General features: G+C 40.1%; 3 protein-coding genes across 8 annotated transcripts in view; 1 reads left to right on the top strand and 2 right to left on the bottom strand.

Moving 5' to 3' along the window:
• Positions 1-7806, top strand: part of LOC121187770 (rho GTPase-activating protein 42) — a 56119-nt gene extending 48313 nt beyond the window's left edge. For 2 of the 4 annotated variants that reach the window (XM_041047182.1, XM_041047180.1), the window contains 12 exons: positions 273-335; positions 493-567; positions 1223-1307; positions 1499-1557; positions 2318-2423; positions 2683-2842; positions 3122-3272; positions 3520-3909; positions 4263-4419; positions 5281-5343; positions 5448-5527; positions 6415-7806. In XM_041047182.1, coding sequence (XP_040903116.1) covers positions 273-335; positions 493-567; positions 1223-1307; positions 1499-1557; positions 2318-2423; positions 2683-2842; positions 3122-3272; positions 3520-3909; positions 4263-4419; positions 5281-5343; positions 5448-5527; positions 6415-6503 — 1478 coding nt within the window. In that variant the 3' untranslated portion in view covers positions 6504-7806. Of the gene's footprint in view, positions 1-272; positions 336-492; positions 568-1222; positions 1308-1498; positions 1558-2317; positions 2424-2682; positions 2843-3121; positions 3273-3507; positions 3910-4262; positions 4420-5280; positions 5344-5447; positions 5528-6414 lie in introns of all 4 variants that reach the window. The other 2 variants (XM_041047181.1, XM_041047179.1) reach the window with 1 other exon arrangement.
• An 853-nt stretch (positions 7807-8659) lies between these two features.
• pgr (progesterone receptor) lies at positions 8660-14536 on the bottom strand. 2 transcript variants are annotated; one of them, XM_041047186.1, is made up of 8 exons: positions 13189-14536; positions 12323-12432; positions 11228-11344; positions 10573-10878; positions 10079-10223; positions 9848-9978; positions 9281-9438; positions 8660-9175 (listed from the first exon to the last, which is right to left on the bottom strand). In XM_041047186.1, the coding sequence occupies exons 1-8, from the start codon at positions 14094-14096 to the stop codon at positions 9020-9022; spliced, it is 2031 nt and encodes a 676-aa protein (XP_040903120.1). In that variant the 5' UTR covers positions 14097-14536; the 3' UTR covers positions 8660-9019. The 2 variants fall into 2 exon arrangements, with proteins under 2 accessions (XP_040903120.1, XP_040903121.1); XM_041047187.1 differs by having other exon boundaries at positions 9035-9171.
• Positions 14537-15721: 1185 nt separating this feature from the next.
• On the bottom strand, positions 15722-23251 carry trpc6b (transient receptor potential cation channel, subfamily C, member 6b). 2 transcript variants are annotated; one of them, XR_005894624.1, is made up of 13 exons: positions 23202-23251; positions 21038-21806; positions 20692-20877; positions 20363-20527; positions 19605-19821; positions 18833-19060; positions 18138-18402; positions 17782-17977; positions 17210-17416; positions 16915-16971; positions 16525-16600; positions 16163-16417; positions 15722-16132 (listed from the first exon to the last, which is right to left on the bottom strand). XR_005894624.1 is itself a non-coding variant. In XM_041047183.1 (13 exons), exons 2-13 carry the CDS (start codon positions 21779-21781, stop codon positions 16012-16014), a joined length of 2517 nt encoding a protein of 838 aa, XP_040903117.1. In that variant the 5' UTR covers positions 21782-21806; positions 23202-23251; the 3' UTR covers positions 15722-16011. The 2 variants fall into 2 exon arrangements, 1 of the variants encoding a protein (XP_040903117.1); XM_041047183.1 differs by having other exon boundaries at positions 15722-16015; positions 16246-16417.
• Positions 23252-24915: the final 1664 nt, after the last annotated feature.

The raw sequence follows: 24915 nt of genomic DNA, 5'->3' as shown, positions 1-24915 counted from the left end.
ATCTTTCGTCAGTGTAAATTACGCTTTTTAAGACTTGAGATAAAACCCCCAACGAACACATATCAAATGCATACTTTGTTACCTATAGCTACGTCTGTTCATTAACACAATTACTTGACATACGCCCACTCAGCTGACACAGCCTTCCAGCACAGGGGTTGTATCCTATTAGTCAGAGCACAAGCATGGGGAGAGCTTATTATTCCTGCATGATGTGTAGTTAACCCAGACGGTAACTGACATGTCAACCCTATTCTCCTGTTGTATTGCAGCGTTTCTTAATGAGGCAGGATTTAACTTTGTAAGGAAATGCATTGACCTGGTGGAGATGAGAGGTGAGGCATTTAAATCTCTTAGCTTTAATCTGTCAATGTGGCAGTGATTATGAATAACAATGCATTTCATTCATTAGTGGACCTGACAACATATTGCGCTGACATAACTGAACACAAGTCTTTGTTCCACTTCATTTCCTTTTTCACTGTCATGCAGGCATAAATACAATGGGGCTGTACAGAATTGGAGGGGTCAACTCCAAAGTACAGAGGCTAATGACCACAGTCTTTTGTAAGTAGTTCTGATATAAAAAAAAAAACCCCACATATATTCCCACTCATAGCTTAATGGGTCATGTGTTCAAACTGGGACTGGGGCTAGAGTGTGTTTATCGAACTTAAAATTATCCAGCTTTTTTTGGTCCAGTTTTTCTGGACTGCTTCTTTGTATTGTACATATGTAATGACATTCTCACATAGCAAAGAAGATAATTTTGCCTTTTCTAAATGTCTGAATGACCATCTTTTACCGTTGTCTCAGGTTTATCAAACATAATGTAAAACTCATAGAGTGAGGAAAGAGGTCCTCCTTGTGGTGTGACAGAGTAACAGCCACCTGGCCTCATATTACTTTGTCATTTCCTTATTAGATGACCCAAGGTAATCCTGTTTGCATACATTTCATAAATCTTAACAGGAAATGTCTGAGTGATTTATTAACGTCTCTAAAACGTGGTCTCTATGAGACACCACACATGTACTCACGTGCACGTTTATATATTTATTTCAGATTCTCCTCTTGAGTCTCTTTTCAAAAGGAGACAGTCAGTGTTTTTTAATGCTCATTTAAACAGCCCATCAGGTCTTGTCAGGTTGTAGTGCTTTCTTCAGACAGTTTACTGCTTAATCCTTGTGGTGATATAAAAATAAAAGTGTGTTTCCAATAGCATCCAAGGCATCTGTGGACATGGACCTGGATCCGGAGACGTGGGACAACAAAACTATCACCAGCGGTCTGAAGAATTACCTCAGGTCAGCTTGCCCCACCAGCTGCGTGTCCTTAGCTGTCAGGAATTATCATTACCTCCATAATGTCTCTTCGAAACCTCCCTGGTGTTAGTCATGCATTCAGTGCTGCCACTGACTCACAAAGGAAGGTGGCTGCATTCAAAAGACCCACGTCACTCAGGAAATAAATGCCAATTGTTCTTTTTCTTCACAAGGTGTCTCTCTGAGCCTCTAATGACCTTCAAGCTCCACAAAGATTTTATCATGGCTGTCAGTAAGTTATGAAAAGTTACTAACATTTATAATGTAATAGATAGTTTACCCTCTTTACTTCCATAATTATGCATGAAAGAGAGATTTTTAAGTTGGCAAAACACCTATCACTAATGAAACAGGCACATCTGTTTGCTGTAGAAAATATGTCTAATCAAGGATGTCTATGGGTAAACAGTATTTGTGCCAGAAGATCTCATTTGAATTTGAAAAATAATATTGTGAATTTGTATCCAACCTTTGAAAGAGGGTTAGACTTTGAACTGAACTCTATATCAAAATAAGTCATTTAAAATGAAATAGCTTTGTGGGAACTACATCCAGGAGCTAACATTAGGAAAATCAAATGAGCAAAGATTGAACCAATTAAACCATTTCCATCTCAGAAAATGGCAACATGCCATGTGCATCACTTCGCCTTCATGTCATGTCAAACTGAGAAATTCAATTGGTTCAATCTGTTCTCATTTGCTTCGCTGGCACCTCTGGATATTGTGCCTCATCTTGAATGTGAAAATTCAAGTTAAATTTGATACAATCTAATTTTAAAATTTGATATACAACTGCAGTTATACTTGGGAGACATTACCATGTCAATGTCGTTAGTTATAGGATATTTTCTTCTGTGATCACAGTCACTGTAATACTTAGCAGACAGATCTAAATTATTTCCACTTTAAAGTCAGTAATTGGAAGCTTGGCATGTCTTGTGTTCATAAACCGTCCTCCCGATTATTTAACATCCTTTTGCCTTTCGTCAGAGTCAGATGACCAGAACTACAGGGTGTGTGCTGTCCATGCCTTGGTTCATAAGCTGCCCGAGAGGAACAGGCAAATGCTGGAGCTACTAATACAACACCTTGTCACGTACGTGTCTCTGCAGTCAATCAGTTACAGCCTTAAAAAATTGCAGCCCTATGAGAGATGAGAAAAATTGCGTGACTGGTTATACTGTCGTCATATTTCTGGGACATCTTAATGCATTTGTAGGTGTCACTAAAACTGTCAGTATCTGGTAAAGAATGAAGTTGTCAGCACATGGTGAAGAGTGCGTTACGGATGCATCAGCAGAAAACTGTGTGTGTTTCACTGAGTAGTATGTAATTCCCGTGTCTTCTACCTGCAGAGTTTCCACACAAAGCCAGCACAACCTGATGACAGTGTCCAACCTGGGTGTCATCTTTGGACCCACCCTGATGCGGTCACAAGAGGAGACTGTGGCCGCTATGATGAACATCAAGTTCCAGAACATTGTGGTGGAAATACTTATTGAGAATTTCAATAAGGTCAGTCAGTGTGACATAGAATGCTTGTAATTTTATCACTTGTATATACAGTGGGATCCAAAAGTCTGAGACCGCTTCCCCTTTAAAGAGAAGTGGAAAGGTGGAGTGAGAGAGATAAAGTTTATGGATCAAGTAAGAGATTTCAGTGTCGATATCTCTGTTTGTTAAATTCCTGATCGTTGACTAAGTTTTTGAGTGTCATGATATAGGTTGTCATTTGATCCAGCGCTGGGTATACTGGGTATCGAACATCTTAAAATATTTTGCCTGGACTTCCAGATCTTCCACCAGCCTCCGGACCCCAATGTGCCCCTGCCCCAACCCCAGAGCCGCCCAGGCTCTCGCAGGAGCAGGGCCATCTGTCTGTCCACAGGGCCCAGGAAGCCCCGCAGCCTCTACACCCCAAAGCTGTGCCTGGCAGATGCAGAAAGTGAGTACCAAAGCAGTGATTACCTCTGCAGGTCATCACACCAAAATTTGCCAAAATCTGTCAGTGGCCTTTAATATTACTCAGACATCTGCACAGTTCTTGAAAGATTCACCTCATATGAGCTGATTTTTCAAGTATTTTTCAATGGAAAGCTGAATGAATGTTATCTCCTCAGAAAAAGGAATTTTCTTTAAGCCAGCAGATTTTAATGAGGGCTTTGTGTGCCTCTTCTCTGGTCCCTGCATAGGTGACACTTTCAGCAGCAGTCCTAGCAGCACCCCCATGGGAAGCATGGAGTCTCTGTCCTCCCACTCCTCTGAGCAAAATACCTCCTCCAAAACAGCCTCCTCTGCTCAGGTCAAGGAGAAGTCCCCCCTGGACCTCCGCCGAACGCCTTCACAGCTCTCAAACGGCCCCAGGAGCACTGTGTGTGTCAGCAGCCCTGAGTCTAGCTCCAGGGAGGACACAGGTCGTACAGATGGAGAGTCAGAGGATGCTCTCAGCGTGTCCTCAGTCAGCACAGCACCCAGGCTGTCTCCTGCACCCAAAAAAGCCCCACACTTCCGCACTGACCTCCGGCCAGCACTGCTGAATCGCTCTTCTGCTCCCTCTCTGAAATCACTGCATATATCTGAAGGTAGAATAATCATCAAGTAATCAGTGGAGCTTGCCTGTCATTAGTCCATTTATTCTGTTTCCTTTGCAGTAATGAAGTGGAAAGTAACATCATGAAAGTGTCATTTCCAGGACCAAATTCATAAACTGGATAGTTTTATCATCATAACTTATTCCTCCAGGACTTAGCACTTTCAGAAACTGACGGTATCCCCTTGGTTTAAGCATGATTTAAACAGCAGTATTAAAATATTATTTACGTGGCTCATTTCCTGAGTTACATGGTGCAGTGTGTGTGTTTGATGGTGTCAAGCTTTAGTGTCTGTGTGTCATTTACTTGTAGACAGATGTTATTATTTGCATCTCTCCCTCCAGGCCACAGGAGCTGCTCTGGATCTGTCCAAAGTCTGTCAACACTGGAGCCCAGAGAGAGTTTAAAGCCTACTGAGCACCCAGACCTGCCACCAAAACAAGTGATCCGCCGCAAGATGGACACCTCAGTCAGCAATGGCTACCAAAGACCAGGCTCAGTGTAATGATTTCAGAAAGGCTAAGAATTTTTCTCATTACAGATTATTGCTTCTGCTAATTATGATATCAGTTGCTGTGTGTGTGTGTGTATATATATATATATAGCATGTGTCTTCCTCCCTCTCTCTGTATCTCCCTTCTGAGTCTTCAGCCTCCTCCTTCGTCTGTTTATGAGCATTGAGCATTGAGAGGTCTCTAGGATCACATGAGTATGTGTTAAGAGATTTATGTCTTTTCCTCTGTGGTGGGAGAGCTGGCTTTAATTATGCTCTGCCTGCTCTGGGGTTGATGTGACCCAGCAGCAGTCTGCACTTGTTCTCTTGGGACAAATAGATTGTTTGACTTGCCATGTCTGAGAAGCCAGTCACATGGTGCCTTAAGTAGTGTCCTTGTATAGCATCCACCCACCTTGCCCAAGGCTCTGTTGTCCCCTTGACTCTGAGGTTGTTGTGCGCAGGGTCAAGAGCAGCCATGTTATATAGTTAAACTCAGTTTATCTCCATTCTGAAGCTTAATCTACCCGGAGGAAGGAAACCTCCCACTTTGTGTCGTTACGCCTTTCACCTCATTCTAAACAATGGAGAATGCTGGCAAGGCCAAGAAAAAGTGGACAGACTTGTTTTGGTCAGAAAAGGTCAGATAGACTTGACTTTCTCACTGAGGCAGCACTGTTGATGTTATAGACCATCATATATCAAAGTAGATAACACTAGTATTTTACTTACTCTAATCTAATCTGATCACAGGACACATCCTTCTTTGGATGACATAATTTACCAAACATTTTGTTTTTCAGCTGTTTATGTTATATCCTTGATACGATCAAGTTGAGTGAACTCTGTTGTTTTTCTTACTGGTGCAGGGTTGCTGCCAGAGCACTGCTTTTTGAAAATGCCTCTTCCTCGCAGTCTGTTCCAGTTGGAAGGTGCTGAAAAAACATGACACCATCTACAACAGTTTGACCTAATTAATCCCACTCTCATCTCTTCAGATCTGCCATGACATTGCCTGTTCTTGTTGTCTTTGCAGAGATGCCAAGGCAATGTATTCCTGTGAGGCAGAGCACAGCCACGAGCTCAGTTTCCCCCAGGGGGCGCACTTCTCAAATGGTGAGCAGAACCAGAAGAAGGCAAACATTACATGCTTGAGCTGACAGTTACTTTGCTGCTGCAGTGCTCACAACAGCACATATGCCTCCTTGCGTGGGCTGATTGGACATTTGAGCAGTGTACACAGACTGTCTGTTGTGTACTGGCAGTACACTGCAAGCACTTGGCTTATTCCCAGTGTTATGTGGAGGCATAAAATAATTTTGCTCTGAGCGTGACACCCCCGTATGCATTGCTAAAAACCAAACAGCCCCAGGATTTTTTATTGCCTCTTGCTTTTTCCATGAAGAGATAACTTGGCCCACAACCAGTGCAGGCAGGTCACTGTAACCTAGTGATGGAAGGCACCAGTGCCTGTTCCCTGTTAACGCAGCCAGCAGAGCCAGCAGCCAAACGTAAAAACGTCAACAAATGCTCCCTTTCCATTTACCAGCGGGCAGAGCACTTTTATTGCTCTCTACATTAACAGGCCATTTTTCTCTATTTCCTTGTTCAGCATATATCTGCTAGATTGTTTTTGGTGATAATTCTTTAAGCTGTTCTTCTTAATTTTGGTACATCTCATCAATGATTTACCTTGTTTTTATGTTTTCTACTATATGAGTGTGATTAAGCTAGCCAATCCTGCTTTCAAGCCTGATGAAATACTCAGAGGGAACTGAATTTAAAGAGCAGCCTGACCCTGACACTTCTTCTGCTATAAATGTGTATTTGTCTGCCCACTAGCATCTTGTATTTAGTTATTTATTTTGCCACTATTAACCAAGTCTGGGAAATAATGCAACCAAATACATATTCAGTGATTCTAAACAGGTTACAATTAATTAAGAGTCTGCTTCTTTTTTCTCTTTGACTTAAGTGTTTATTCCTCTCTTTTTGTCCTGTAGTCTACCCCTCTGTTGAACCAGGCTGGCTCCAAGCAACACACGAGGGAAAAACAGGTTTAATCCCAGAGAATTATGTTGTCTTCCTCTAACAGGTGGTAAACATTGCATCTTTTTCATGGTATCCATGGAAAAAAAAATACAAGATGTGATTGATTTTTGTAATGTTCCCCTTAGTGCTGGTAACCAAAATTTCTGCATTTTATGCATTGTTAGCAGATTTTAAGTTGGGCAGTAATTGCTTTAACAGTGCTGGACTACAAAGTCCAAAAATGTACCTCCTTTTCCTTAATGACTTCATTGTGAAATGCTGGGGAATCTGCAGAGATTCAGAAGTTAAGACGTAAGATGTAAATATATTACCCATCGACTGCACTGATGTTTTTATTCCCAGTATTTGCTTACAGAATCACAAAACAATCAGATCTCAATTCACAAGTTTTATTCTCAGAAATATGTTATCTTTTAACTCTCCATTATAGCAACATAACACTTTAATTCGGTTTTTATGGAAATCTGCAGTTTCATTAACATCTTGTATTAACTGAAAATGAACAAACTGTGATTTAAAGTAAGGATACTAATCTATTAGAAAAAAAATAATGGGTTTGCACCTTAACTTTCATGTTTATGACCTTTGATCAATGTTCAACCACTGATCCTGCTTACTGCTGCAGTGCACTTTCTGGTTAGCTACACAGTACAGTACTGTACATTAATACTCATAAGTTCTTCTGTAGTTGCTAATCAAAAATATTTACTTCTTGTAACTGTTTATTACTATAAATTATCACATCAAATATATGCCATATGTAAAAATGTGGTTTTTATAATGTCATGAATGCTTTGTCCATGAGGGTGGAACCTTCACCTTTAATACCTGTTTGTGGTACTGTACTCACTGGTACACTGGTGTGCTAGTAATGACAACTAGACATGTATCAGATTATATTATGATAAAAATGCCATTTAATATTTTATCACTGTCACAACATTTCCAAAGTCCATGATTACCAAAAACTGATACTACTTCAGAAAAGGTTGAAAGAAAAAAAAAAACTGTTGTTCCTCAGTTATTACAAACTGAAGAATCACTCTAGAGTAAGACTTTCTCGGGTGGCTAAAAATGTATTTGGGGAGGCATTTGATATCTCGCGCTTGCCAAGATCAGGATGTTCTTTTCCATTAACATCTTTTAAGAATGCGTAGTGGCCTTGAACAGTGATGCTGGAATAATACTCCCTTCAGAGGGCCATATCATGGAAATGACATTCATATCCTGAATATGTAACATTAGGCATCTGTTTTTTGTATGGCAAGCTTGTTTCCTTGCAATCATCTACTGTATCTTGATGGTGCATAGACATGTCTATGAATAAACAGAGTGATTTATTAGACCTGTGATCCAAATCCTTTGTCACAGTTAGTGTGTATAACTTGTGCTCACTGCAGTGAGGAACCATAAATTCAATACGTAAAAGAGGCTGAGAGTGAGAATGTCCCTTAAGTATATTAACTGTTGGAAAGTAAAAGGCATTTGTCTCTCTGTGTCCCTAATTTGCAGACATGGTTTGTTTTTTTTACTGAATAAATCTAGGAATAGACTGACAGATAATATATTTATCTTTTAGTGTGAAATAGGTTCCATTTGTTTTTATTGCACATTTTTATTACCTATGTCCAGGCAGTTATGTTTTGTTTCCCATTTGTCATGTTAGCTAGAGAACTCATTAACTTATTAATAGACTTAAATAGACTTAGATGTAAAGTGAGACCATGGCACAAAGTAGTTGCGATTAGTTGTTGGTACACATCTGAATGCTGTTCCAAAATTATTTTTAAAGGAGTTCTTAACATTGTGAAATACACTGAATGCTTTTGCTATTTTTTTTTTTTTTTCATTTTTTCATGAACTGCTGCACTCGAATGAAATCTGTTACATGCGTCCTATTAACATCTGCCATTGGGTGTATTTTGATGCAGATCCAGATTAAAATCTGTTATATAATAACTCAAGATAACTCATTTAGGGCACTGTGTAGTGCTGGCACAGGTGTGCACCAACCGAGTTCTTTAAAAATCACTTGAGCCCACTGTCAATTCTTTTCTTCTTTTCTTTTTTATATGTTTTAAAGATACTTGTCTTCCCAGTTTCTCCCTGAAGTAGGTGCGTTGTTTTTTAAGCGCAGGTTTCAGTGTCTCCTGCAATTCTCCTTCACTGAGAACACAATTCTGGTTAGACACACTCAATATTTGAATTTTATCTTTGATTTCTTTTTTTTTTTTTTACAGCTTTAGTACAAAAATATCAGTATCTCTAGGGGTTCTCAAAACCTACTGCATATCAGTTAGTAAGTACCATCTGTACACAAGTTGTAGGATGGGAAAGGGTGGCTACACCAGAATTAAACAGGAGCTTTATTGATTGATGCCTCTGAATTTATAATATTCAAGATGCATATTTTTAAGGAGCATGTTCACTCTAGTTCACCTCGTGAAGAGTGTTAGAGGCAGTTTGGCAAAGATAACTGACTACATTTGTAATTGTGGGGCGAATAATCCAGTCACAAGATGTCTCCGCAGAGTCGTGATGTCTGTGCCGGCACTGTCACTTGGTGTGGAATAAGAGGGGCCTCACCATGCCAGCCAGGACCTTGGGAAGCTGAGAGGCAATGACCTCTGACATCATCTCCGGAAACTCCACTTTCATGGCATCTGCCTGGATGAAGGTACTCAGACAGAACAGGTTGACCTTCTTCACTATCTGTCAGAAAACAGACATCCATGTTTGTCTTGGTGCTCAGCAAAGCAGCAGTTATATTAAGACATGAATTAATGCTGTTGTACTCAGCTCTACAAGGGGGCCTACATCATGCATGGCGTCCATCAGTTTGGTGAGGTGGTAGAATCGCTGTGAGCTGGCCACCATGCCCTTCTCCCTCATGTGGATAGCCTTTGTCAGCTCCCGGATGTAGTTTTGTCTCATTTCTTCAAATGCTGCCTGACTTTTGAGTCCCTCAAGAGGCACTGAGCAGAGCAAACAGGACACGAGTAGTTTCAAAAAATAATTTCTCCAAAGATAATATTTTTTAAAATGTAGAAAAATGATTCTGTTTTAAAGGTTAAACAAACATTAAGAAAATGTAACATATGTGCCGTTCAACAATAATAGTTTTAGAAGTAGCATGCTGCTATTAAAACCAGTGTTTATCAGTCTGTGTAAAACTTGGACTTGATAGTAGCTGCTACATAAATTATGTCAAGGTCCAGTCACCCTGTACAATACTCCCTTTACTGTGCGGCTCTACAGTAGATGGACATCATAGTTTCATTGTTTGCAACACTGTGTACTCAGTGCTTTTAAATCAAAAGAGGTCACCATGAGGACAAAAGTGAGTCATCTTGAATAGATTTCAGAAAGTCCCCTGTCTTTTACCTGTGTTGAGTAGGATTATGGCTTTCATGCAGAGAAACTCCTCACGGGTAACTTGAAGATTTGCAAACTCCTGAGGAATAAACTGTATCGCCAGGCAGAGGTCATAAATTGGAGATCTCCTCATTTGCTCCCTGACAAACAAAAACAAAAACGGTTAATGTATCATGTCTACAGCTCTTAATTAGAAATCATTGTGAATCAAAAGAGGCTTGTGTGATGATGGTCACTTACTGGCTAAGAACCAGATCAGGTGCAAAGTATAAATATTCACTGGTGACGTTCTGAAAGGAGCGCCACCCAAGCGAGAACACCATAAGGTTCATCCAGGAGTACTGGATGAGGGTCATCTGATCAGTGATATGAAGATTGCGAAACCCTTTGACAGAAAATAAAATTCTGTATTAGAATACATTTAATTAGTAGATTAGTTAGAGTAATTAGTAGATAGAACCTTTATCGCAACACCTCTGCACTAATGCACCATCGGTGATGAAGCACATTGGTTTTCCAGATTTTACAAAATCTTGTTTAATTGTAACATTTCCTGCGACAATCAAATTATTTCATTTTTATTTATTACTTGGAATCACTTCTCTCATATCCAGTATTCATGGCGTCACAAAGCTTTGTATCTCAGTCAGTGTTTAAGCTTGAGACTTGCAGCGAGTCCTGTCAGTAGGTCCCCATGGTGACAACTGGTGACCCTGAGCTGAGAGAGCCGTTACCTGGCAAAGACTTGGACCACTTGACGATCCACAGCAGCTGTTTCTCACACAGCCTGTTGAGACTGGTGAGTAAAAGATGGGGAACATCGGGCTGGGAGTTGTCATAACCAGAGTACATGATCTCTGGTTCAATGTTTTCCAGGATACTGATGATCTGTTGGGTGAGCTGCACCTCACGGATGCCTGGTATGCAAGACATGGAGGTCAAGGCCTGACTGTCACTGGACATGGTCAAGTGGGACTGGAACATCAGGGATGGGGCCAAACCCAAGGCTTTCAAGGCTCCAAAACGCTTCAACTTCCTGCCTGTGACACAAATACAAGGCCCAGTTAGGTTTGATAATGAAGAGGACAATTTGTGCCCATAACACATCACAGAGCTTCAGTGTTTTTCTTTCTATGTCAAGAAAGCTCAAAATTTCAATGGTAAAGTTACTCAAAACTGCATTTAAAAAAGGACTTCAATACCTCTTCCTGCAAAAGGCTCCTGTTTAATTTTAATTTTAATATTAACTATTGTCTTTCTGATCTAAACACTTTGAACATTCTCTTTGATGCTAATCGTGATTTCAAAGTGTGACTTGGTGCTAAATAACCAATCACTTTAGTTTCTACCATTTGCTCTGTGCAAAAAAAAAATCCAACCAAATTCTACCTCCGAGCATCATTCCCGCTTGATAGCACTTGCGGAGGCGACATGCAGGGCAATTTTTCCTCCGGATTTTGTCCACAATGCAGTCATTTCGCCCAGCGCAGAGATAGCTATGATGGCCTGTTGAGTGAAAGGGTACAGAAAATGCACACAATTTTAACAGTGCTTTATTTTCAAATATGTAAGGAGGCGGAGAGGCATATAATGGGAAAAAGTGTGGAAGGGCTCTTGACTATTAGCATGGCTACTCCACTCCACACTGAGGCAGCATTTTGAGGAGAGATCTAAAGAAGAAAATTAGATAGAGGCAAGGCTGTGAGGACAGAGTGACACGGCCATGGTGAGACACAGTGGTTCTTATATCTCACATTGCAAGATAACAAGAAAAACAAGTTCAAGACGAAGAACACGGTGAACACTAGTCAGTGTGATACCGTTGCTAATGACCTTTAACAACTACAACAGAAGGTCAGTCAATTTTGATGTGGTAACACTTTCAGTGTACCACAGTATTCACTGGGGACATATGATAGCTGATATTAGAGACTGATATTTTGCTACAGCCTGAAATCCCTCCCTCAGTGCTGTTGTTTTTTTTTATCTTTTAGTTTATTCGTCTGGAACCATGACCAATGATCAACAGAAAAACTAAATAAGTTAGCATAGGAGGGAAACTTTAATTTGCCGTCGCCCTAAAAATCAACAATTACACATTATACAGTATGTATAATGGAATATAGCAAAAACAGTGGACATGAAACTACACATGAAAAAGAGATGAAAAACAAACATGGCGGCCTGATAAAACAGCCATGCACGTTTGATCTGCTGTCACTGACCAGATGTTAAGGGCATCCTGAAATAGAATAAAATCTGAAAAAATAACAGTCAAACTGTTAGTGGTAGCTGAGGACTTAGGTCTTTCCCTTTTATAACAGTCCCAATAGAGAATATTTGTGGCCCGGAAAATACCGATCTGTGAATGTGTACAAAAAAAGATAAGAAAAAAGAAAGAAAGAAAACAAAGATCTTATACTTGAAATGAACTGGAAATAATGAATCAATGTCAATGTCCAGAAGCAGGTAAAATGTGCTCACCTTCAACTGCTCTTTTAAAAAAGACTTTACAGCTCCCACAGGTTAAGACTCCATAGTGGCAACCAGATGCCTCATCACCACAGATCACACACAGTCTCTGAGGTGGCATACTGGGGAAAACATGTAAACATGCAATAATGATCTCATCTGATAATCTAAATTCATACAAGTTTGATCCTTACCAGATCAAAGGCAAAAACTAAATGTTGCTTTAATTTTGCAGTCTGCTCTTAAGTAAGTTAAGGATTGGCTTGTTTAACCCTTGAGTGATTTAAAAGCTTATTTAAGGGGCCCTTTTCCCATGTTTACAGAGTAAGAAAAGACTGAAGGAAACTTAAGGATCCTTTGTATAAAGGCATATAAGTGTAAAGTAAGAAGTGGTTAAAAAGGGTTTTTAACATTTTAGGGGCTTTCTGCTGTCCCAAAGTGACAGAACAGTTTTTTGTTTTTTTCCTGAGGAAGACCAAACGGGATAAGATGTTATCATTCACTCTTACTTGTTTTTAATACAAATAAACAAGTTTCCGAACGTTTCCATGAGACAGATGACAGCAGTGACACCTTATCAGACAAGTTTATTTTTCCACTTTCTAAGACGCAGAAATAACCTGACTGACTCATAAATAGCTCATTGTTGCGCACTGACAAATAATCTGTTCTCACACTCGGTTAATTACTTAATGGCTATCACTTTATGTAGTCCGATCTGACAGAACCGTCTTTACTTTCTTTTAACTCCATCTGTCACACAAGCATTTTGCAAACATACTTTCAAAATGTATTTATTTGACTTTGATTAAAAAGGTCTGATTCCATCTCGCTAGTGATTTCAGTGTGAAAGCTTGTAGTACTAGTAAACTTATTACCCGGGGAATGCAGAGAAAGGTGACGGGTTCCTCTGGGACAGGGTCTGGTTCTGGATCACATCATAGCCACTGTGTGTGAACGGGTCCTCAGTCACGCCTGTGGACTGGCACCAGTACTGAGGATCAGCCGGAGACGTTTGCATCTGCCAACGGGGAACCTCGTTTTTGAACATCGCCTGTTGCGAGGTTGCTTGCGCGTTAGCATCAAAGTTGAGGACAGACTTCCCGGACAAACCACACCTGGAGTCAGTCCTCATCTGGGTCAGAGCCGGTAGCTGCTCAGACTGGTTCAGGTCAATCAGAAAGTTTGGAGAACCCTCCAGCCCCGGTCGGGGAGCCGCCGTGGCTGACCTGAAGCTCGTTGACTCCCCGTCACTAAGACCCATCTGCTGCTTCCTGTCGGTGTCACAGCAGGTATCAAGCGCAGGTATCTCCGATGACGGATCAAAGTTGGGACAGGGGGTGTCCATAATTACAGAAGGCTCATTTTCGTTTTTGATGAACTTACACGCTCCGGTTGTCGTGGAGAGGCTTACACTTGCTCCTGGCAAACTTTCGGATGTAGCCACATTAGTCCTCTGAATTTTTACAAGATCTTCCCAAGGCACGCTGTCACACTTGAGATACTCACTGCCACGGTCATAAAAGTGTTTTGTAGCAAGTGAACCATCGAGTATGTTACACTCTTTGAAAACTGCGCCGTCGCCACTTGAATGTACCCCGTGGATCAGTGTGCCGGCGTTTCCAAAATTACGCACGGAGGAGGACATGCAAGTTTGAGACTGTGACTCGTTAGATAATTTAGTATTGCTGTACCCAGCTTCAATCAAATCACTTACTCTTGTATCGGTAGAATCAGCCATCGGAGTACTGATGGTGCTCATTCTTCCGTTTATCTTATTTTCCATTTTCTGAACCGCGAAGCGCACAGCAGAGAGTGGAGCGCGTCCGGAGGCTGGAAGGTGTATGATAAGTTGTGGCTCAGAGACCTTCCTGTAAACCTCCTCCCTGTCGAGAAAGGCTGTGACTTCGCCTTCTTTCGCATAAGAGTCTATTCCATGAAATCTGACAGCTGATCAGAAAAGAAAGGAAAATCAACTTTTAGTTTCTATGTTGATCAAGAAGGATTGAGAGTGCGCAAATATGACCCTTTCAGAAAATCGTGTCATATTATTATTATTATTAGAAAATTACAAGTGTATTTCCTTGTTCCTGTGGGTGTCCTGTTTCAAAGTTGAATGGAGGTTCATTCCCCTTTTCACAGATTTCCAATAGTCTCTTCAGACTAGCCAACTCTCCAACAGATGCCAGGGGAAGAATCAATGTAGAGCCACGCTAGAGAAATGTATTATACTACTTTTACAGCAGACCTGCAGTGAAATAGTCAGCCAATGAGGAGAATAAAGAATGGATCACTTCAGTGTCGAGGGCCATTAGTCTCCACCCTACTGTTCATGGATGAGGTACAACATGGCCAAGTGAGAAAAAAAACGTTGGATCCTTTGAAAGATTAGACAAACTACAATACCAATTATTCCAAAACTCATTTTTATCCTTAACAGCTGTGAGCAAACGTGAACAGTCCTTGATGAAGTGAAGAATATCTATCTATGAGTCTTCTGTTTGGTGGTCCTCTAGATTTCCTTTCTGAATTTCATTTCTGTGTCATAACAGCACCCTCACCTCCTTTGTACTCATCTAATTTACGTTTCTGTTATCCTGGTTAGATAACAGAGAGGCTTTTACTATTCAAGTTAATCAGTCGAGTATGGATGTTGCTGATGCATGTAGTGATGATGCACACACAGTCCTTGGCCCTATCTCCTGCGTCATGTGTTTGGCAATATCAGAGGGGATTCTCATGCTGTGGCCTACATAATTCTTGGATAACAGTTTCACATTCATATCAACATGATGTGTTCTTCAAATGCTGTAATGGCCTAGCTTTCCGACAAGACTTTAATCTGTAAAAGTGATGCTCATCGCTCAGGGTGACGACCAACAGCTTTCAATTTTTGTGCAACACCATCCTGTGGTACTTCTTAAAATCAAATTTCTAATACTGAAGACACATGGGGCAGCACATTTTTCAAAGCAGAAGAATCTGCTTATAAAAGTTTTGTGGTTATTTGATTAATGCTGCTGCTTTAATAGCTGCCATGTCTGCCCTTTTCTTTTCCTTTTTATAAATGCTTCAAAGTACTTCTATTCAGGGACTTGACTTGGTAGCTTTCACTCTCCTGGCCTGAGTGTAGATGGAGGCGAGTTGTTTGTCTACCTGACAGGTCAGACTGTTCTCAGACATTTGTCTTGCTTCACAGCAAGCGTGAAAGAGCACAACAGCACCTGCTGCAGTGATTTTAAAAACCCATAAACCCTCTGTACTCCATGAGGTGAAAATGCAACATCAATTTTAATTATATTCATTATGCTTAAGTGAAAGACAATTTAATAAAACACAATTCTAAAAAAGCTAACAAAGTTAATGTCAAGTATAAAAAAAAAACCTCAAAGTCCCCTTGATTGATTTTAAGGTACATTACAGGGGAAAAATTATCTCTTAACTTCAGAATCAGAAAAAGCTACGGGGCTGTTATTACCAACAGGCTATCATTTATGTTTATGTTAGGTCTGATTTATGTACCTGTCACTGACACATCCAAATATATACTTCTTTTTTTATCTGAACTTCTTTGCTGCTTATGATTGAAAATCACCCCTAAATCAAGCTGTATAAACATCATACATTAGCAGCCTGTAGTGCATATCAGTGTAACAGGGCCTTTGCGTCAAGAAAAAAGTTCCATTAGTGCCACCATGTGGTTAACTGTACAGGGAAAGAGACAGGAACAAAAAGATTTGGATGAGTTAACCAAAGGGATACGTTTACACAAAGGGGGAGAAAAAAACAGGACATTTTTATGTTTAAAATACAGAATATCCAGTTTTATCAGGTAAGTTTTTGTCCAAAAATGTATGTTAAGTCTGCACCTAAGGGCCCTATTCCAGTAATGGGAAGAGAATAGTGTGTCCAGTAAATACATCTGTAATATTTACATTTTTTCCAAATGTGTAGCCAGCTTGTGCCTCTGTTCTTCTTTCTGCCGAACATGCATGACTTCTCCCAGTTGCCTGATGAGCTCTGCCAGCGTCTCCATGTCGTGGTTCTCCCTTTCCAGAAGCTCGTAGCGGAGACTGGAGATGTCTTGTTTGATCTCTTTCAGTTCACCTGCAGGACAGTAAGTGAAACAGCTAACTGTGTTTTCTGATTTGCTGTCAAATAATGATTTCTGATTTGGTGATATATACTGAAACCAGAAAACCTGCTGAACTCACCTTCATTCACTTCATCACTGTCTTTATCTCTCTGTGCTTTTACGATATATCTTTTGATGAGGCGATTCATTATCTTCTGTAATAAAAAACAGAAGATTTGAGTCTTAAACTGATGAGCTAATTGTTCTTTAACATTCTTGGTTAAGGAAAAAGAAGTGCAGCTGCCAATTTGATCGGTGACTATGTTTTATTAAACAGTATATGGTTCTGACTGACTGATTGTTTCGGCAATTGTATATACAGCTATTCTCCTTTTTCTTAATATTTCCTCTAGCTATGACATGCTTGTCTATGTATATAAAATTTCACCCAGGAAAGATAGGTTGCTGTCAGGCCAGCAGCTCAGTTATGAGCTGGTTAATGAGAATTAGGAAACAAAAACTACTTTACTTGGTGGCGGGTTGGACAAAGTGATGCTTCCACACTCAGATCTTCCTGTTGCCTCAACTAAGATTAGAAAACAATGAAAAAAAGTGAAGAAGCACTGTTAATTTTTTTGGGATACACTTCAAACTGCAACTTATAAACGTGACACAAGAGGGCCCTGTAGACCTTTATCAAAGAATATAGGTCAACTTTACCAAGAGTATTGAAAATGGGTACAGCCATTCATTGAAATTTAACAAAATGAATCTGGTAATTTCCTTGCTTGAAATATCATTTGTGTCAGCAGATGACGCCACACCTTGTTAAGCTCCATCTCATCATTTGAATTTTCTTTGTTTTTGCCTTGAGGTACAGCCCAGAGAAACTCCCTTATGCCCAGCAGGAGGGAAATGACAGACTTAGGGCTCGGTATAAGGTTGAAGGGCACAGGCAGTGTGCCACCATACTCGAAGTAGGAGAACCAGAGCTTAGCTCTGGCAAACTTCCACTCAACATCAGCATCATCCTGCATCAACAGAGAGGAAAGCATAAGAAGGGGTAGAAGCCAGGGGAAACATCTGATGAGAAACAGGTAATTATTCAGAAAATTAATCATTTTAGATTTCTGATGTGCACCTTCCACCTTCTTATCTACATTTTATTTGCAGTATTATTGTGTAAACCAAATATACAGCAGGAATACAAAACTGAACTGAAAGGTGCCAATTTTGGCATGAATCAGTAGTAAATCATAACATCTACTAACATTTTGTGTCAAATGAAATAATTCCAATATAATTATAGTCTGAACAACAAAATAGTCATTATCACTGCTTACAATATACAAAACACAAAAAATCTAATTTAGAATTGTGGATGGTTCAGACATACCTCAATTTCTTGGAAGGAGCTGTTGAACATGGCAATGAGCATATTCAGCAACACAATCACCATGATGATGTTGTACACCCCGTACAGCACATAGCCAGTATTCTCAATGAACTTATGGTCGATATTGATGACCACTGATTTCACTTCAGACAAGCCAAAGATGGCCCAAAATAATGTTTTAAAGCTCTCTTCAAGCCTGGGGGGGGGATGCAGGAATGGCAATTAAATCAGTGTAGTGCAACTAATGTGTTGGTCTTACATCATATTAATTCAACACAAATTGTATCCAAAGGCTCAATTTTCCAAGCTTTTTCAGGCAAACTGCATTAATGCAACAGTCTATAGTCGACACTCACGTTGTAAATGCATTGTTGTACTTGGCTCCGAGGTAGTATGAGTACAGATTGAACATTCCCACCATGAAAGCCACGAAAACTGTTATGAAAATCACCATAAACTTAAAGATGTCTTTTACTGTTCTTCCCAGAGAGATCTGCAAAGGCCCAAAGCTCTCATTGGCAGGCAGGATGTATGCAATGCGAGAGAAACTCAGCACAACTGCAATTGCATAGAGGCCTTCAGAAATAAGCTGCGGGTCAGAGGGCATCCAGCTGATCCGAGCTGAAAATAAACAAATGCTGAATGAGAACAGTTTTCATTCAATAAACTTTCACTCTATGAAGATCAGCACCTGTGTACCTGAGTAAGGATTCCTGATTCAAGGAACTAAATTTAGCTTGTGTGTGTTTTCATAATCAATTAGCCATAAAATCAAGTAGTCAAAAAGCTTTGACAACACTTGGTGAAAATGATTCTTTTATGTTTGTGGATTTCTGGTTCTGGGTCTCAAAATCATCAATGAGAAAAAACTCTTTACATAGCTGCCTATCAACTAAATAGTTTTAAAAAATCAGTATTGAGTGATGAATCCTAAAATCTGAATCAGGAAATCCTCTTTAACAACAATATTTAAAGTTAGTTTTAAATAATATGAGAAACTCAATTACTGAATTACTACTTGTAGTACTTGAATTCTTTGCTCCCCACTTACCCAGCTGAAAATACTGTATCTCAAAGGGTAAGGTCTTGTTGGACAGGTCTGTATAGTGCTTGTCAACATAACACTGGGCAGAATATGCATGCCAGAAAGCCATTAATCTGGCAATGAAAGAGGTCATAAATATGGACAAAATACTAAAGTCAAGCAGGTTCCAAGGTTCTGAGATGTATTCCCGAATGTCCTGTGACCAAATATCTTTACATTCTTCCCAGATCTTCCCTGTAAGGACAAAAAATCATGTTTAGTTGACAGTCAGATTGTTTCTCTCTCAGATGAAATTGTGATTGATGTGATTTGAACATGTAAAAACATGATAAATAAGGCTTGAATTGATGATCAGATCACATAAGATTTACCGATGCTGCCTAATGGCATAGTGTGTGTGATATGGCTCCAAAGGCTCGCCTGTAGAACTCAGGGAAAGTGTCTCCTTGCCTTTTTCATCTTTGGGAAGTCATTACATGTCTGATTTATGGCACATGTGGTAAGAATACATAATTATCTGTGTGGGTAATTTTCTAGCAAGACAGCTGTTTGCAGTTTATAACTCCTTACTGACTGATGTGATGTAATTGTGTAAGAGCCTGACTTAAATCTTGACAAGTAGAAAATACTGAGTGTCAGAAAGATGAGAGAGGAATAATTTAACATAATATAAAAAAATATACTAACTTAATAGGAAAATATTTGATGGCTAGTTGTGATTGTGTACATGAATGGGAAAGGGAGAGAGTGGGAGGGAAAGCATGTTCACACTGATGACCTATGACCCAGGATATGATGAGAATCTCCATCCAGGTGAAAGGGGTGGTCTTCATACGAAACAGCTGCAAAGGGTGGTCGTGGGTGGTCATGTTAGGTAGCAGCGATGTTCCCTCAAAACGATCTGCTGCGTTCAGGACCAGTAGGCAAAGAAATATCATAAAGGAAGCAGCATGGGCCACAAACTTCAGGAAAGGTCCACACATGAGTTTCCCTAACTGAGAGAAGTAAGGGCATGGCAGACACAAACAAAAATTAACATTATTTTAAGCTGCTCCAGGCTCTTCAATTTTAATTTAACATGTAGTGGGTAGATCATTTTATCTTTGCACACAAAGTGATTAATCAATACTTAAGGTCAAAACACTAAACTCTCTTCTATAGAGGGAGTGTTGACACATGACCATGATTGAACCGGTCATCCAAACCAGGAGAATAAACACAGGTCTGAGAGGGCTTTCTGACATTTCTGTATTAATCTTGTTTGGCTGCTTGGGAGCAGAAAAACTCCACAACAAGCTGGCAAACCCATAGTCCTCTCATTTTATTGCCTCATAAAGTTATGATATGTATATAATATGTCAGAAGCATTCGCCTATTTAAATATCCAACAAACACAGAGCAACACTGGAATCATGTTAAATGTAAATCCAATGCTCACTCTCCCTTTAGCTAGGTTAAAAGTGTTCAAAATGATTTCCAAAACAAAAAGTTAGACAATGAACTAGTAGGTTAAAACAATGTATTTTTGGAACTAACCTTACTTGAAGGTGCTATCCAGTACATAAAGGCCAGGACAGGCAACCCAACAGCTACCCCAAGGACAAGCAGGAGTTTAACTGCTGTGGTTTGCTGGCGTAGTCCAGAAAAGTTCTCGTACCAAATGGAAAGGAGTTGCTGTTGGCAGTTTGGATGTGCAACAAACTGCTCAGTTGGCAGTAAGTGCGTTTGCATGTGTGTGGGTGTGGGTGTGTGTGAGAGAGAGAGGGAAGGATTACATATTACGTATTCAAACACAAGGTTCAGCTTGAATACAAGGGCATCAATTCTAAACCTAAAAAATTAAAGTGCAAGGCTCACATGCTTACCTTCTTTACTTCATATTTTATGGCAAGTTTTAACCTGATGAGGCTTTGTCTGCCACAGGTTTCAGAGTTTTGACACAATTCAGTGTCCCCATTTAAGATAGCCTCCACTTCCTCTGTGTTTCGACACAAATCCAGGAGTCCCACCACAAAGTCTTTACACTGCATGGACAATTTCTTGTAATCATTCTGTAACAGAGAAAGGCAAGATCTATAGCACCTTGTTCTTATATTTTTCAAAATCACTAATAGCACGAAAACTGTCAGAACCTAAAATCCAGTCATAGCCTGCAATATTTTAATCAACATGATGTAAAGCTATCATCTGCTTTTTTTAACATAACTGTACCTTGAACTCCTTCTCAATGTTGGCTAGAACTGCAAGCTCATTGCTCAGCTCCAGAGCTGCCATCACAGGATCTTCGTTGGAGAGGGACAGATATGCCGGACTAGCCAGACCTTTATAAGCATTGATCCGGGATTGGGAATGGCTGAAAGCATCATGCCTCTGCTGCTCGCTGCAGGTCTTGCACTGACAGAAGTAGTCATGGGGCCGCTCTATGCGGGCCCCCTTCATAAGAAGTATATGCACTATTTCATACTCATGGCACTGGGAAGCCAGGATGATGGGAGTAATGTCGTGAGAAAAACGTGTGCCATCCTCATCATAGGCAAAGAAGTCATCATGAGTGTCCGCCTGGCTTGGACTGTCTGTGAGCCTCTGACTGTCTGCAAAGGCCTGATGGCTCAGTATGGCCTCCACTATACGTACGTAGCCTTTACTGATGGCTAACAGCAAAGCATCGCCAATTCTAGCGAGGTCTTTCTTCCTAAGTAGGAGCTTAGCTACCTCTAAATGTTCATTGGCAACTGCCAGTTGCAATGCATTTTGGCCCATGTAGTTTACACAGTTGACATTGAGATCTGGCTGTTCCTCAAGCATCCGCCTCACTTCAGGAATGTTGCCATATTCTGCAGCATCTAAGAAAAGTTCCTCTGTCATGGAAAGGCAGGAGGAGGACTGGGCATGAAACAGGTAACCAGCTCCCCGCAAAGCTTGTCTCCGGGGTTTAGCCATGACGTTCCGCAGCATCCTGGATTTCCCTTCACTGCTCCATCTAAACACAGATTAGTAATTTAGATATGTAAAATTATTAATGCAAGCCAAAACACAACTTTCACTCCCACATCCAAATTACACCAGCTTTGGGATGAGTAAGGTTTACTATTCATTTTTTTACTAAGCAGATACATTACTTTATGTACTCTACTGGTTTGGACATATGAAGATAACCTCCATCTATATTTCTGAAAAACGCCTTGAGAACTCAAGCAGTGAATGGACAACAATGTGCAATGGACAGCTGGTCTCACCTGAATTATAACTCACACTACATGTGTGACACCACCCTCAGACTCATCATCTGCTCTCCTTCATTTCATGGCCTGGCACTGTCCATGCGCTCAGCCTGATAGTTGGCCAAACTTATTTTGCATTTCTGGAATATTTTACAATAATGCCATCCTGTGTTTAATCATGGTAAACTTTAATCTTCTGATTCAAGTATGATGTTAATTCCATTCATTAGACTGTGATCAAGCTATCAAACAACAGTGACCATTTTTAATACTAATTATATTTTGTGTCAGTGTCAAACGGGTAAATCTACTTTCTGTTCAGTAATTACATTTGAATAACATGGTTATCTCTAGAGCTAATTGCTTCAGGGTAGATGATAACAAATGATCAAAATGTCCCTTCATTCAATCATAATTAGAGTTAACACAATTTTACATAACTGAGCAAACCGATGAGTGCACGCAGTATTGTATACTGAATTTCTTTCAATGCAAACCAAGTTATTCATCTTTGGCATTTAGTCTGTATCAGCCGAGACAAGATAAAATGAACATAGTGCCATGACGTTAGTGAGAAAATCCCAGCTAAATAGAAGTGACATGATCATGATCATAAAAAAAATACAAATACAAAAATACAAATTTGCTGTAGTTTTTTGCCTTTAAAATGGCTCAGGTAGCATGTGCACTTTCCTGCCTACATTTGTGAGAATGCCTTGTTCATTTTTTTTCTTCTGCTCTTCTTGAGACAGCCAACTGGGATGTGACCCAAACAAAATGCTGGATCACTGATAGCTAAAAGATGAAAAAGAAAAACATTGTTGTGGCAGGATAAATTACACTACTGTCATCACTACTTTAAAGATGCACTGTATGATTGTTCTGCAAGTAACTTCTTTAAGTGGGCTGTGAGCATGTGCGTGTGATATTAACACACTTTTGTACTAAGAGGAATGGTTCTACTCCTTCGACATGTAGAAGAATATAGAAGAAGACAGGTTATATATGTGAAGGAGAGGCACAACAGGAGATTCAGAACATGGGATGCTGCAGGATCAGCAATAAGGAAGTAAGGACTTTCATTATCTTCAATGTGTATGTTTTGTGTATGTTTCACAGCAATATTAAAGCGTCCAACAGGATGTTTCACTCACCTCAACGACGACTGCTCCGCCAAAGGACTTCACTTTCATTTCAGTAAGTCGTTAGAGCCCAAAACTATGTCCAAAAGCGACCAACTGCACCTCATGCACAACCGAATCATGTCAGACTTGTTCCCACCTGTCAGACTGTACTCTCATCCGGCGTCCCACCTTGGGCGTTGATGCGAACAGCGCTGCCAGGCACGCCCAGTGGGCGGTTTTCTAGCAGGCTTTAAGGTGTGTTTTGTAACACAGGATATTAGGATTAGTTGAACACGTTTGGGTCCAGCTTTGGAGATGATATAACTGTTTATATCTCATTTTAATTTTCTTGATTTTCTATAACTGTGCCCGGTGAGCCCACAAAGCAAGATATTAAAACACTCTGTCAAACTAATAGAAGATTTAAGGGCAGCAGAAGTGCACTGACCTAACTGCTTGCGCCATAAATTCAGTCAGGCTAAGGGATTATTCTCTTACGAACTATTTGTGATTGTCTGTACGCAGGCTTCAACCAGTAGCACCTCTAATACTCTATATGGTGTTGGACACACTGAAAATGGATTATTTGATGCAGTGGCCCCTGTCCATAGGACCGCATAAACAATCTGGAAAAAGCAGATTTTCGTAAATCCTCTTAACTCACAGTGCCATTAAATGTAACAGGTAATAACCTTTATATTGTAGCGACCCTGCAGTAATGTCCATGTTAAATTGTGTTGTTCAGGAGTTCCGTGGTTACTCACTGTTTGGGGATGCAGTGTATTTGTATGAGAGGCGTGTGATTGGATGTGAAAGGCAGGGGGCTGGATGAGTGTGCGTGAGACGGGAGCCCGCTGGTGCGTGTGCGTGTGTGTATGTGGCGCGGAACCAAGAGACTGAGACAGCCCGGGGGACGGACTGAAACTAGAGGCAGCTGTATTGGCGTGCTTACGGCCGACTAACCATTAAGTTCCTGCAATAAACGAAATGTTGACGACCCTCTCGTTCCTCCCTTCATTACTTCCGGCTGGACGTTACAATATTTTATGAGAAGCATCATTATCGAGCAGATAAAAGCTATGCAAAAATAATTGAGAGTGTTCAAACTATTTAAAAATGAATATGCTGGGCATGCATGGCTGGAAATATGTTTAAACTAGAAGTCTGCCAGATTTTCTAAAATTTTACTTATTTCTTTTATATTAACCTATTTATATTTTAATTAAATTTATATTATTTATGAGAGGGCATAACTGTTTTGATATCAACAGCTTTTCTAAATTACGATTGTCATTAAAAAAAAAATACCATCGCCACCCTTATACTTTACTATTACAAGTCAAACGGTGCTTTCACATACGCATAATTTTTCCTAATCTTTATTTTTACCATAAAATTTAAACTATAAACTAACACCGTCTGAACCTAATAGAATTACTCTTTGTGTTTATCTTTTTTGTTGTTTCCCTTAACCCTTTTTTTTTTTTTTTAATTATGTTTCGCTCTTAGTGCTCCGTTGTAGATGTGTTTAAATTACGACACTTTCCGGTGTACTGGAAAGCAGCACGAATGGAGCCCCGAGCCCTCTGCCGGACGTGGCGGGTATAATCACCACGGTTGCCGTTGTCAAGGAACTGCGTCCCCAGTTGCTATCATGGAGGGACTGTACACAGACACGCTCAGGTGAAACAACATGAGAAGCGTCAACGTAGACAGAGTATTTATTACATTATTTTAAACGACC

Source organism: Toxotes jaculatrix, chromosome 9, assembly GCF_017976425.1.
Source record: "Toxotes jaculatrix isolate fToxJac2 chromosome 9, fToxJac2.pri, whole genome shotgun sequence".
Taxonomy (NCBI): Eukaryota; Metazoa; Chordata; class Actinopteri; family Toxotidae; genus Toxotes; species Toxotes jaculatrix.
Note: the sequence above shows the minus strand (reverse complement) of the source record. Positions and strands in the feature narration are given on the sequence as shown.

Coding starts and splice junctions, on each gene's coding strand:
- pgr (XM_041047186.1), bottom strand. CDS start 14,096: ATGGAAAATAAGATAAACGGAAGAATGAGCACCATCAGTACTCCGATG. Junction 10,224..10,572: donor GTGGTCCAAGTCTTTGCCAG/GTAACGGCTCTC, acceptor TTTCTGTCAAAG/GGTTTCGCAATCTTCATATC. Junction 9,979..10,078: donor CCTGATCTGGTTCTTAGCCA/GTAAGTGACCAT, acceptor TTTGTTTGTCAG/GGAGCAAATGAGGAGATCTC.
- trpc6b (XM_041047183.1), bottom strand. CDS start 21,781: ATGCTGCGGAACGTCATGGCTAAACCCCGGAGACAAGCTTTGCGGGGA. Junction 20,528..20,691: donor TAAAATATGAAGTAAAGAAG/GTAAGCATGTGA, acceptor CCAACTGAGCAG/TTTGTTGCACATCCAAACTG. Junction 18,403..18,832: donor GATACAGTATTTTCAGCTGG/GTAAGTGGGGAG, acceptor GTTTATTTTCAG/CTCGGATCAGCTGGATGCCC.